A 13,014-nucleotide genomic window follows, 5' to 3' on the forward strand; every position below is an offset into this window, starting at 1 on the left:
GTTGTGGCCTGACCTTCATCCCCCACCTCCCTGCAGGCAGCTACTGAACATCTCATCCCTGTGTGGGAGGGAAGACCTGTCAGGTGTGTTGATGTAGAAAACTCCCAGGTGGAAGTTTAATTACATTGTGGTGCAGGTTTCGGAGGATCCTGCAGACCTGTAAGGGTTTTCAAGAGAGCTCCATCACGGTTTACACATCACACTATTTCTATGCTTGTTACAGAAGCAGTCGGACCAGTGTTTTCTGAGTTGGTGCCCAACGACCCTCCTGAATGAATGAGTGGGTGGGCCCCGACATCAATGTGGTGGGACCTTTGGAAATCCCACCCAGCGATGAATTCTCCATCTCAGAGAGCTCCCACTTGTTTGGTAAGTCTGCTGGGCAAGAAGCATGCTCTTAGAAAGACACAACAAGACCGCAGAAGAGTCTTTAGGCCCACAGTGCTGCTAAACGCTAACATCAGCATGCTAATATTCTCACAGTGACATTAGCATGCTGATTTTAAGCCAATTTTACCAGTTTACCATGCTCACTATCTCAGGTTAGCATGTGCATGTTAACGGCTACTATTTAGCACATCTAAACACAGCTGAAGTTGATAGGAATGTCATTAGCTTTGTAGGTATTTGGTCATACTGCAAAATAACTATTTAACAAGCAAGCAGCGTAGTGAGATAGAAAGCTAAATATAACATCAGTCAAGCGTCAGTCTTCACTGAACTGGCTGAAAAAAAGAGAAAAGGATCAGTTCCCCACACATCCGGAAAAAGACAAGCTAACTGTACTGTACAACTCAACTCAGCTCTTAAATTTTAAAGAAAATATAAACAAGCACGCACAAAATAAGAACCCAGCAGTCGCAAAAAGTGCAAGGATGCAGTGCATGAACCAGTTCACCATGTCCGGCCACTCGCACACCTAAACAACACCATACAGTAGCAGTCAACCAGTACCAAATCTGGATATGACCTCACACATTAGCCAGCTACTTGTAATGATGTAAAGGAACGTGTCTCTGAGGTTAATGAGTAACGGCCGCAACCTTTGCTCCCCTTGAGATTTCTCAAGCAAGCGGCAAGCAGCTCAGTATTTGACCTGCTGTTCTCAGGTCTGTAAAGGAAGGCTTCCCATCAAAAGGCATAAATGGAAGATGATTCGTTAGTAAGAGGCAAAGGAAGGACTGATCTACCAAACACAGCTGGACTGTTGGGAGCAGAGAGTAAAGTCTCTGTATAGTTTGTGTGTTTGGTCTCACGGAGGTGGCCATGGTCCAGACCAGCTCTTGAAGAGGTCAGTGTTACATATACTTTACAGATGCTGCGTTCAGTGTGACAGTTTGTTTTAACTGCAGGTTTGAATGCCAGACAATATCTCACTACAGCTGAGGGATTCTTCTTGTAGACTACACATGTTCTGTGAAATGGGACTCATCACCCTTCTGCTGCTTGTAAAGGAGATGTCATGTGATGACTATACCACACTTCCTCTGGAAATCACCATGAACCAACACTGTAATCTTGTTGAACACTCTTGTAACCGTTATTCAGCAGTGTCAACTTGTTTGTCGTGGAGTTACATGTGATTCTAAAAGCACAGTGTGCTCTGCGCAAAGCAGCTGTTAATCATTTATGGGTTTATAGTGTTATATGTGTTTTGTCCCTTACTGACTACTGCTGAGCCAGTTTGTCTTCTAACAAGCTTCTGCTGGGAAGCACTTGAAATAAAACAGTTGTCTGGCGTTTGTCCTCAGAAATGAGGCTTCAATGACAGAAGGTATCATGTTGCACAGACTCCAAAGCCCCCTGAGCTACATGTGATTTCAGGGTGTAAAGATAAAAGTGACTTGACATTATTCAAAATGAATTCCCTTTAGCATTTGGCTGTTTCTGACTCTTAACGCTTCACTATTCTTACTCAAGGAACCAGTGCATATTATTAAAGCTGCACTAATTAATATTTCTATATAAACAATGAGTTAAATGACTGCCTGTAATGTGAAAGGGGTCACTCGTAGCAATGTTCCAACAGATAATTATTCCAACAGTCTGCACCCCTCAGGAGCGTTTTAGTGTCTTTCAGCTCGTTGTTTTGGTTTTCTGGCCCTCAACTTTGCAGTTTTGATTTACTCTCTTTGCTCTTATTTACATTATTTCCAGAAGCAGCAGTCAGCTGCTTTTGGCTGAAAGGCTTACAGACACAAAGTTAGCGACTAGCTAATGAACATAGTAAAGCATTCAGCAGATAAACTGCCAGATATTTCTCTCAGGAGTCTAATGGGCCACAAAAAATATTTATTATTTATCACTAATCGTCATTCATTGTCGTACTGAGATCTTTGGCAGAGTTTCAAGCTCTCTGGAACAAATTTGTGTTTTTGGGAATGGAAATATGGAACAGTGGTAGTATGGGACAGCAAAGTAAATGTGACTTGACTTGACATTATTCCAAATGAACTACTTTTGGCATTTGACTGCTTTCTGACAAGCTTAGTTCAAGTTACATGATGTCAAGTTATATCAGTTTCACTTTGCATGAAATTCTTGGTTTTAAGAACTGTTGTTCAATCTTAACTCAAGGTCCATTTGCAAGCTTTTTTCAAAGCTTTCAACCAGAAGTCATGATCTTCCTCAGACTGGGTTTGCTCAGCTGACTTGGAGGTATCTGTCATTAATGACATGTAATGACAAAAGGAAGTGCATCTTGATTTAAGATTTTATTTTTTCACATGCCCTTTTTAAGCAGTTTCACAACCTGTCTCCTACTTCTATCTTAGATATTCTGGCAGACCAAGGCAGTCCTCTCCTGCAGGATCCTGACATCTTACCCTTCACCAGCTATCCCAGCATGCAGTACACATCCATGGAGCCACCCATGTCTTCCACACCATACTACTCCGGTCAGAACTACTACCCTCCGTACAATGGAGACGAATGGTACTCACACACGGGGATATATGAACTGAGGAAAGGACCCCTGGAGGTCAGCTATGATGCTGAGATGGAGGAGGTGTCCGCTGTGGTGCCTGCTGTGTGCAAGAGGACCCGGCACATGTCGCAGGCTGGAAGGGTCAAAGGGGAGGAACTGTGTGTTGTGTGTGGAGACAAGGCCTCTGGATACCACTATAACGCTCTCACCTGTGAGGGCTGTAAAGGTGAGATGCACTGCAGCAAAGAAAAACACTGGAGTTATATATGAGTCTTACTCTCATCTGTTCCAGTAGAATTTTGTTGTGTTTTCTGGCAGTTGGTGTGAGGAGAATTTGACTATTTGAAAAAATATCCTAAGCAAAATTAAATATTTGTGTAGGTAGAAGTATGTTCTGTAAAGAAGCTGCTTCCAGTTGGAAAATCAGCTTTTCAGGTCTGAGTGTTGTTGCTGATGTTTCGTTTTTTTTTTTTTTTATCAACACCCTGTGAAATACAAACGCATCTTCCTGAGTAGGGGTTTGCACTCTTTAAAGTAAACGTCCAGACACAGACAAAGGCTGCAGTAGTGTCAACTTATATTTGACCCCCATAGCAAAAATAGTCTGTTATTATCATTAGCTGCTGACTTTAGGGGCCACGCATGACAGGGATGTTCATATAAGCCAGGCATGTCCAAACTATTCCATAAAGGGCCGTGTGGCTGCAGGTTTTCGTTCCAACCAAGGAGGAGCACACCAGGCCAGCCAATCAACATCAAGGGATCACTGAGTTATCAGCTGAAGACTGAGCTCAGCTAATTAAGCTGGTGTGCTCCTCCTTGGTTGGAACGAAAACCTGCAGCCACACGGCCCTTTATGGAATAGTTTGGACATGCCTGATATAAGCCATCCAAACAGGAGCTGGTGAGTATTTGAAACATGAGCATTTGTCATTTGAAATTACTAAAACAGCACAGATCATGCTGTTTGTGCTTATTAGGCCTCAGGGGCAGGTCAGTGACATGCATGTATTTAAGGGTCATTTTATTGTTTAAACATTCACAGCTACCGCAGCTGTACACTGTGGCATAATTCTGTTGACTCCATCTTTAATTACATGTCAGGGACAGGCAGTAAATTCATGCAATCGAGCTCGGGTCAGACTGTGACATCTTCAGCCGAAGACAAGATTGAGGCTGATTTAAAGAGAACAAAGGATTTATGAGAAAACATGTGAGGAAACATTGAACTTTACAACTCCTCTCCATGTAAAAAGTATCCCCATGGCGACGGTGGAGTCGTGGCCTTTCATGGCCAGCTCCTCCCCATGTTTTTACGACACTGTGAATTTGCTGTGATTCCTGCCAAAGCTCACGGTGAATGGGTATGAGTGTAATTCCACACTGTGAGGTTTGACAATGCCAGGAGTGCGGCAGCTGGCCTGTCCTGCCATTTGACTGAGAATAGGCTCAGGTCTACCTGGTGCTGCTGCCAGATTGGGTTCCCTCTCAGCTTTCTGCTGTACAATGCAGGAGCAACCTGAGCTCAGCTACGCTAATGAATGCCATTCTGTTTAATGATCTATGTCAGAATGTCTAATAACTGTTCCAGAGTTATTCTGTGTGTGTGTGTGTGTGTGTGTGTGTGTGTGTGTGTGTGTGTGTGTGTGTGTGTGTGTTTGCTCTCCCTGTCTGGAATATTTCCAGCTGGGTGTAATGTAATGTCTATGATATTATTAGAACAGTGTGTAACCTACCTCAAAGACTTCAGTCCTGGTCGATTTGTTCACACCTGTAGTTACTGGTGGTAGCAGCCTTATGTGGTTTAATACTATAGGTCACATAATTTTTGGGCCAGCCAAACAAACTATTTTTGCATTAATGAAGAAGTCAGCAATCACTGACCATTTTCCATCATTCTGTGAGCTACCATGATCTGATTTTATGCTGCACACAGCACGAGCCTGTGGACAGCAAGGAATTTTATACCCCACTGAGAAGTTGGAGGTTTGCAGCCTGTCGCCTGCAGCTCTACATCTAACATCTCACTGTGGCTGCTTCTTCTAGTTTCATTACTCCCTGCAATATTTCAAACCGACCCTCTGTCGAAAATGCTGAAAATGACTGTTGTCCAATTTTGTCGACACATTTTTGATGAGCGATAGCAGTAAGTGCAAAGCTCACTGACAGACATGTCGCATTTCCTGTGACTTCTTCACAAATAAGTCACCTCACGTTCTGGCAGTTAAATGCTTTTGATGTGAAGCTGCAGCAGTAGGAAATGTTCAGTTTGCATTAGCAGTAACTTAATGCAGCATTTCTCGTGGAAATGTCGCCAATGACACCTAGTTTGTAATACTGCAAATGTATGAAGAATGCAACACTTCCATTACCATTTGGCGATAGATAGTGACTTAACAGACAGTTATTAACATGAAAATCTACTAGGTTATAGCTTTAATGTGCAGAGGGATTATCTGCAAACTGTTCTTAAAGCAGATATGATCAATATTTTCATATTAACAATGTGACTGTGCTCATCAGAGTGATAATGTTGCAAAGTGCCAAACAAACCCCAAATCTATTTCAATTCTTTAAATCTATTTCTAACACAGATTTAAGTATTCAGATGGCTGTTATAGTATAATGTTGACTTCATAATGCTGCAGCATATTTAGAAAATAAATGCACTTCTGTGTAGAGCGTTAATCTGTAAAGTAACTAGTAATGATAGCTTGCATTAAATGTACAGTAGTTGGAAAAATGAGTATAAAGTATAATCTGAATTATTGTTTTTATTATTTTTTTTTTAAATATTATTTTTATTTTTCCACCACTTTACTATACTTTGATCCAACAGAACCCAGTGTATGCAGGCTGTATCTATGTGCTCTGTTTCTGCCTCTTCTGTACCCAGCTCATGATAGTGCCTTGTTTTATCAACCGTGTTCAGGTTTCTTCAGACGGAGTATAACAAAGAATGCTGTGTACAAATGCAAGAGCGGCGGAAACTGTGAAATGGACATGTATATGCGCAGGAAATGTCAGGAGTGTCGGCTAAGAAAGTGCAAGGAGATGGGCATGCTGGCTGAATGTGAGTATCATGAAGAGACCCTGGTTCCTGCTCATGCTGACAGGATGCCGAAACAATAGATTTTTCACCTTTATATGAAACATACCTGCCTTTAGCATTAACTTAACAAGTTTAGCATTAACAAATCAATTCAAACTGATGTGCGGCGTCCACATGCGCACACTGTGCTGCCTGTTTGTCGAGAGAGGCTGACGAAGGCTGGCGCGGCGAGCCCTCATTCTCCATTCTGACACGTCCTGTTGAATTTTACTGGGGGGTTGAATGTCACATGTCACACAATAGAAAGGTCCAGCTTCTGTTACTGTTACAGGAATAGAAGCAGTCCAACAGACACCTTAAGCTCCATTTAGGCAAAATTAACACCTTCAAAGTGTTTGCTGTCATTTACTATGAAGTGTTGTTTTCTTATCACCTCTGGCTGCGTGGGAGTCCCCTACTCAGTATTTTCACAAGCTGGGCCTATGTGAAGACAGAACTTATAAATGTGAACATGTACTTTCGGAGTCTGGGGAGGATTATAACTTAGTGGGCCTGTTAGGAGCTGACAACTGAAAGGCGCAGGACGGGACTCCTGTTGCTCATAAATAGTGCAGGGAAGTTGTGATGAATATTGCAGGGTGGCAGGCATTCATGACTCTACCAGCTGCTGCAATAAGAGCTCAGCGAATTCGACATTCGTGGTCACAGTGTGAAAAGACAGGTGCTATTTCAATGGAGAAATTGATTTGTGTCTTATTTCTTTGATTACTCCCCTGTCCTCACTGTCCTCTGAAGTCCTGTTTAAAAGGGGGATATAGAAATAAAAGGGATTAACAAGTGATAATAAAGGATAGTGATATGAAAATATATTTTTTTAGAAATAGAAAATATGTAGGAGCAAACATGAAAAAACACTAAAATGATTAATAATGATCAAATAAGTGCTAAATTAAATGCATAGTTAAATTTTAGAACAGACATGAAAACAATAGAATTGACATGGATGGATTACATAACAGTGGATATAATATATGATGTTCCAATATTAAGTCAGAAAATTACATATGATTAAGATTCTATGCAGTATTAAATACAACTATAATGTGACCTGATGATAAATGAAGATGGGTGTTGACAAATGCTGCTAAATAAAGAGCTGTGAGGTATTTAACACTCATAGTGAAGCCTTCATCACCGCTGGCAGGCCTGCTGACAGAGATCCAGTGTAAATCTAAAAGGCTGCGAAAGAACACCAAGGCCTCCCCGGGACAGTCGCCTGGAGACGAGACAGAGGGCGCAGACAACACGGACAGCAAACAGGTCACGTCGACCACCAAACCATCAAAGGTAAACACAATGTCAGCCGTGCCTTTACAGCTTTTCCACCTTCATTTTTTTTCTCCAAATTCGGAGATTCTGTCATGGAAACTGTGACAAAAAAAATGTGTCGCTGTCTAACGGTGCGTTGTTTCTGTTTCCTTTTGCATCCAGGAAAAAGTTGAAATCACCAAAGAGCAGCAGGCACTCATGAAAGTCATCGTAGATGCACACAACAGACATCAAATTCCTCATGACGTGGCCAAAAAACTGGTATGTTACCCTCAATACCACCTCAGACTTTACTTTTCTTTAAAATGTTTGAATTATTGACTTTAAAAGATCCAATAAATGAGTCCCTGAAAACTGGCAACAGCCAGTGTAGCTCATATATGCTAAACCAGTAGAAACAGATGCCTCTGATGACACTTGGACCATTTATTTAACTTTCAGACAATGAAGTTCACATGGTGACATGTTTCAACCTTGGATTCCACCATATATTATTCCCATTCCAATTCCAAAAAAGTTGGGACATTGTACATAGATAGAACAGAAAGTGATAACTTGCTGATCCTTTTTGACATATACTCAACTGAAAACAGAACAAAGACAATATATTTAATGTTTGACCTCAGCAGCTTCACTGATTTTTGTAAATATCTGTTCATTCTGAATTTGATGCAGCGACATGTTTCAAACAAGTTGGGACAGGAGCAACAAAAGACTGAGAAAGTTGTGGAATGATCCAAAAACACCTGTTTGGATCATTCCACAGGTAAACAGGTTGATTGGTAACAGGTGATGGTATCATGATTGAAAGGCTCAGTTGTTCACAAGCAGGGATGGAGCGAGGTTCACCACTTTGTAAACACATGATAGAAGGAAGTTACTACATGGGCTCAGGAACACTTATGGTACCAGTGCTACCATTGGTGTGACCTTCTGCTGGTGGAGTTTATGGAGCTTGGTTTGTCTTTTCTTGGTCTGTCTTTTCTGAGCTGGTCTGATCTTTTTCAGTGCTGTTTACTCTTGTTGCTTCCAGCTGCAAGACCAGTACAGCACAGAGGAAAACTTCCTCCTATTGACGGAAATGGCAACAAGTCAAGTCCAGGTTCTGGTGGAGTTTACAAAAAATATTCCAGGTATTGTTCCTAGTTTGCAAATCTTAATGAATATCAACAGAATAAAGAGTTTGACATGCAACATTGATACTGTGATATCAATACAAACACAAATACATAAAAACTAGCTGCCTCTGTGTTTTCTTGGCTGGATGTAATGAGTGCTGTGATGCCTCTGGCAGGCTTCCTCTCTCTGGATCGTGAGGATCAGATCGCTCTGCTGAAGGGTTCGGCTGTGGAAGCCATGTTTCTGCGCTCAGCTCAGGTTTTTAGCAGAAAGATGCCCAACGGACACATAGACATTTTGGAAGCGAGGATACGCAAGAGCGGTGAGTCAGCATGAAGCGACACATCGGACTGTCAGGCACCGTCTGACTCCACACGGTGTACTTTTGATGCTCAAGCTTTAACAGCTCCAAAGAAACTCACCCAAACTAATCCTTGTGGTCAGACTATAAACTATGGTCTTAGCTTTTAGCTTTTATCTCCCAAAATAATAACAATAATAATTTTAAAGTGTGGACCTAGAATATCTTTACTTCTAATTCATGACCTTCACAAGTCTTGGGCCGTTGCTCAGCAGGCTGCACACGTGGTATCGTGCCATTTGCAGTTCCACCTGTAGCAAAGCAGCCAGGTCCAGCCAGATCCTCCTTTAATAATTGATCTGTGTGGTGCAGCTTGGAAATGCATGCTGACCTGTTGATCTCTGGCTGGGTGTGCGTTACACATGCACACACACCCTCAGTGGTAACAGTTTCACTCTGTTTAGGCGTGTGCTGGGGCATGCCGACAGGTAAAGGAGAGCACTCAAAGCGAACCCAGCTCTTTAGTGGCATCTCAGCACTGAAGTTGTTTGGGAAGGTTTTTCTCACATATTCTGTTTTACTTCCACATATATCCCATATCAAATAGTTTACTGATTGGTGGCTTTAAAACCTCATGTATATGTATGCAAGGTGTCATTCTGTCAGCCAGGTTGGACAGTTAGACAGACAGCGGCAGTGATGGCAGGAGTGTGTGTGAGTCAGTGGGTCCCTCAGCGCAGCTCTGGTGTGAATGGGGGGGATAAGAGATATTCACAGTAAAGGGCAGTCTGGGAGAATAAGGAAGCAAAGCTGTCTGAAGAGACCTTTGTTCCTTATCAAAACATCAACAGTGCTATTGTCCATTTCTCTCCCTCTGAGCCTCGCTGGCATTTCTGAATTCTTGATGATGCGTCCGAGCAAACAGACTCCCTCCACTGGTTTGAAGAGCGTCCAAAGTAGGAGCTGTTGCCAGTGAAGAGTGAAGCTTAATGCAGACATTTAAAATCATAGAGAGAAGTTTGTAGTAATCATGTTTTATTGTTGAATTATTACCTCATGAGGAAAAGCAGACTTTCATATTTGTCCTTGCACACTGCAACTCTTAATTTGTGCGAATGACTTGTAATATATGATCAAAGCTGGGATGAGACATAATGCAATCAAAGTGCTTCGTTTGCAACCTTCCTGTGGAATGATCTACTTTATAACACTGATCCAAGGCCTCATTTTACAGTTATGACTCCTTGTTAACAGTTATAGACTCAATCTTATAGTTAAAATTTCTGTTCTCTCTTTCAAATCACTCCCTTTCTTCTCTCTGTCTTAGTAAATCACATTAGTTTTGATGCCACTCAGGTTCATAAATGTACTGTACAGTATATTCATAAATGCTGTCAATAGGATTTTACTACTTTCTTTATTTTTTTAGTAAGTTCTTTTCTTTACCGTCTTCCTCCTTCTCCTCCTCCTCCTCCCTCCTCTTCTTCTCCACTTCAACACTAACACAGCACAGCACACCTTTGACCATTGGTTGAGTAATCACTGTGTCTAACAGTTGTAGTATTATTATTATTATTATTTTGCCTGATGGCCCTTTGACTCTGAACACATGAGATTTTAGCATTAATGTGTCAAATGTGCAAAACTGTGGAAGATGCAGTCTGTTTTTTTGTTGATCACAGCTGAATGTCTGATGATGAGTGCGTCAAAGGTTCCGCTGTTAAGTACTGTTGATTTGTCTGCTGTAATTTGGCCCAGGATCAAGTGACCTGTGCTGTTCCTGGTCTGTTTCAATGAATAGCACACTGGTTCCCAAACTGGGGGTCCTGACCCCACTAGGGGTCGCCAAAGGATCACAAGGCTTTGTTGATTTTAATGTGTGTAAGAAAGCTTTTTTAAAGAAAAAATATACAGTCGGCTAATATGTCAGTATTTCATGCATGTTTGTCAATAAGTCTGAATGAGTGAATGAATGAATTTTTACATTTAAATGATTATTGAGGGCTGTATGGTGGCTTGGTGGTTAGCAGTGTGGCCTCACAGCTAGAAGATCCCCAGTTCGATTCTGCCTGGGATCTTTCTGTGTGGAATTTGCATGTTCTCCCTGTGCAGCATGGGGTTTAGCTTCCTTTTTCACCGGGTTCTCCGGCTTCCTCCCACAGTCCAAAAACATGCTGAGGTTAATTGATAATTGTAAATTGTCCGTAAATGTGAATGATTGGTTGTCTGTCTATATGTGTAGCCCTGTGGTAGGCTGGCGACCTGCCCTGGGTGTCCCCTGCCTTCGCCCAAGAGACGGCTGGGATAGGCTCCAGCCCCCCCGTGACCCTGCAAAGGATTCAGGTGTATAGAAAATGGATGGATGGATGATTATTGAAGATATAAACATAAAAGCTACATTCACAGACTCTTCACTCTCTGCTAAACAGCTTTGTCCTAGAGCCGATTGAAAAAATGACCGAGCAAGCATCAGGGAGAAGAAAACACTGAATCTGTCAAAAACAGAGAAGCCTATTAAGTGTGAGAGAATTGTACAAAAGGTTCCTTAAAATATCAGGAAAACCCATCTCAGATGGAATATTTACAGGAAATAATCTGCTCAAAATGTATCCAAATCACTCTTTTTACACAAACTTCCTGCAGTGATTGCGTTCACTTAAGGGGTCCTTAAGTAAAGAACACTTTCCACTTTGGAAGAACACTCCCTTCACACAGATAATTAGACCTATTGTGTTTTTGCTGTGGATGATTGTATTGGTGAACAAGAGTGGAGATTAGGGAGGACTGTTGATTAAATGTGCTGACTCAAAGTGTCGACTGCAATGAAAGAGCTTCTTCTGTAATGTTCTGTACATTTCACCAGCTAAAACTACACTTGCTCTTTGCACTGTGTTGAGTGTCGTGTGACAACAATTCATCACACTAGCTTAGTTCCATCAGATTAGATTTACAGTAGATAGAAATAAATAGATTGCTATTCATGTGGGAGACGACAGCGGATTAAAACTCTAACTTTTAAACTCACCAGTCAGAATATCATGATCGATAGTTGACAGTTTTTCTGTTGTGTGCATTATGACCACTTATCTTTGATGCAGACTAGGCCATTGTTAATGTAGTACTGTCTATGTGCTGAAACTACTATGAGTAATTTCCCCAGGGCTTAAAAGACAGCTCATTATGTTGTTCATGTTGTCACTGACCCAGTCTTTCCAAGTCTTTCCTTGACTTTGTCTTATTATGCCGTTTTTTGTGCCCACAGAAAACTGAATATGTCCTTTTCTGCAGGTATGTCAGAGGAATTCATCACACCTTTGTTCAACTTTTACAAAAGCATCGGCGAACTCCACATGGTGCAGGAGGAACAGGCCCTCCTCACCACCGTAACCATCCTGACACCAGGTGAGCCATCGTCAGCGGCTTTCAGGGATCCAGAGGTGTTTTGTAATGACACTATGTGAGCTGTGGACAGTCTAAAAGCCTAACGTGTTGTCACTGTTCACCTCTTCAGATCGGCCTTATGTGAAAGATCAGCAGGCCGTTGAGAGACTTCAGGAGGCCATGCTGGACTTGCTGAAGAAGCTGTGTGTCCTGCAGCATCCGCGGGAGCCGCAGTACTTCGCTCGCCTCCTGGGCCGTCTGACGGAGCTGAGAACGCTCAGCCACTACCACGCAGAGATGCTCACATCCTGGAGGGTGAACGACCACAAATTCACCCCGCTGCTCTGTGAGATCTGGGACGTGCAGTGACCACACAGGGAAACACAGGGATGATAACATGAACGTTTCAACGTGCAGGACAAAGTCACGCTTCGACCGCAGTGCATATTTATTCAGGATGATGTGACGGTCTGGAGTTAAATCCCTGCACAAGCGGTGTGCCTCCTGTGTGGCCTGAGCTTGATGGCATTAGTTGTGTAATGACTTTGGGTTGTTTGTGTTTATTCTGCTCGTGGAGTTTTTTTTATGACTCACAACATGCTTCCTGAGACTTCTCATTGTTGAGACGTAACTTCTTTTTATTGTGCACACCATGTAAAACATCTTGAAGTCCCAGCGTGAATAATCAGACAAGGACACTGGAAATTCAAGTCAGAGACGGTGCTTGTGAGATGTGTAGTTTAGATTACATTGAGTTTAATAATGGGTTCATTTATTTTTATTTGTTAAACCTATAGTATTTGCTACATGTATGTGCTGTAAATACACAAAGGTTGTATGTTCTGCCTTAATAAATAACAAGATTAACAGGAAAAAGGTTGATGTTGGACCATTATTAATCTTATT

General features: G+C 42.0%; 1 protein-coding gene across 1 annotated transcript; it reads left to right on the forward strand.

Moving 5' to 3' along the window:
* The first annotated feature begins 272 nt into the window (after positions 1-272).
* Positions 273-12,477, forward strand: nr1h4 (nuclear receptor subfamily 1, group H, member 4). The gene is made up of 9 exons (XM_041939526.1): positions 273-369; positions 2,775-3,152; positions 5,859-5,999; positions 7,183-7,325; positions 7,470-7,568; positions 8,341-8,440; positions 8,602-8,748; positions 12,016-12,129; positions 12,239-12,477. Exons 1-9 carry the CDS (start codon positions 273-275, stop codon positions 12,475-12,477), a joined length of 1,458 nt encoding a protein of 485 aa, XP_041795460.1.
* Positions 12,478-13,014: the final 537 nt, after the last annotated feature.

The sequence above is a fragment of the Chelmon rostratus genome, chromosome 6 (genome assembly GCF_017976325.1).
Source record: "Chelmon rostratus isolate fCheRos1 chromosome 6, fCheRos1.pri, whole genome shotgun sequence".
NCBI lineage: Eukaryota > Metazoa > Chordata > Actinopteri > Chaetodontiformes > Chaetodontidae > Chelmon > Chelmon rostratus.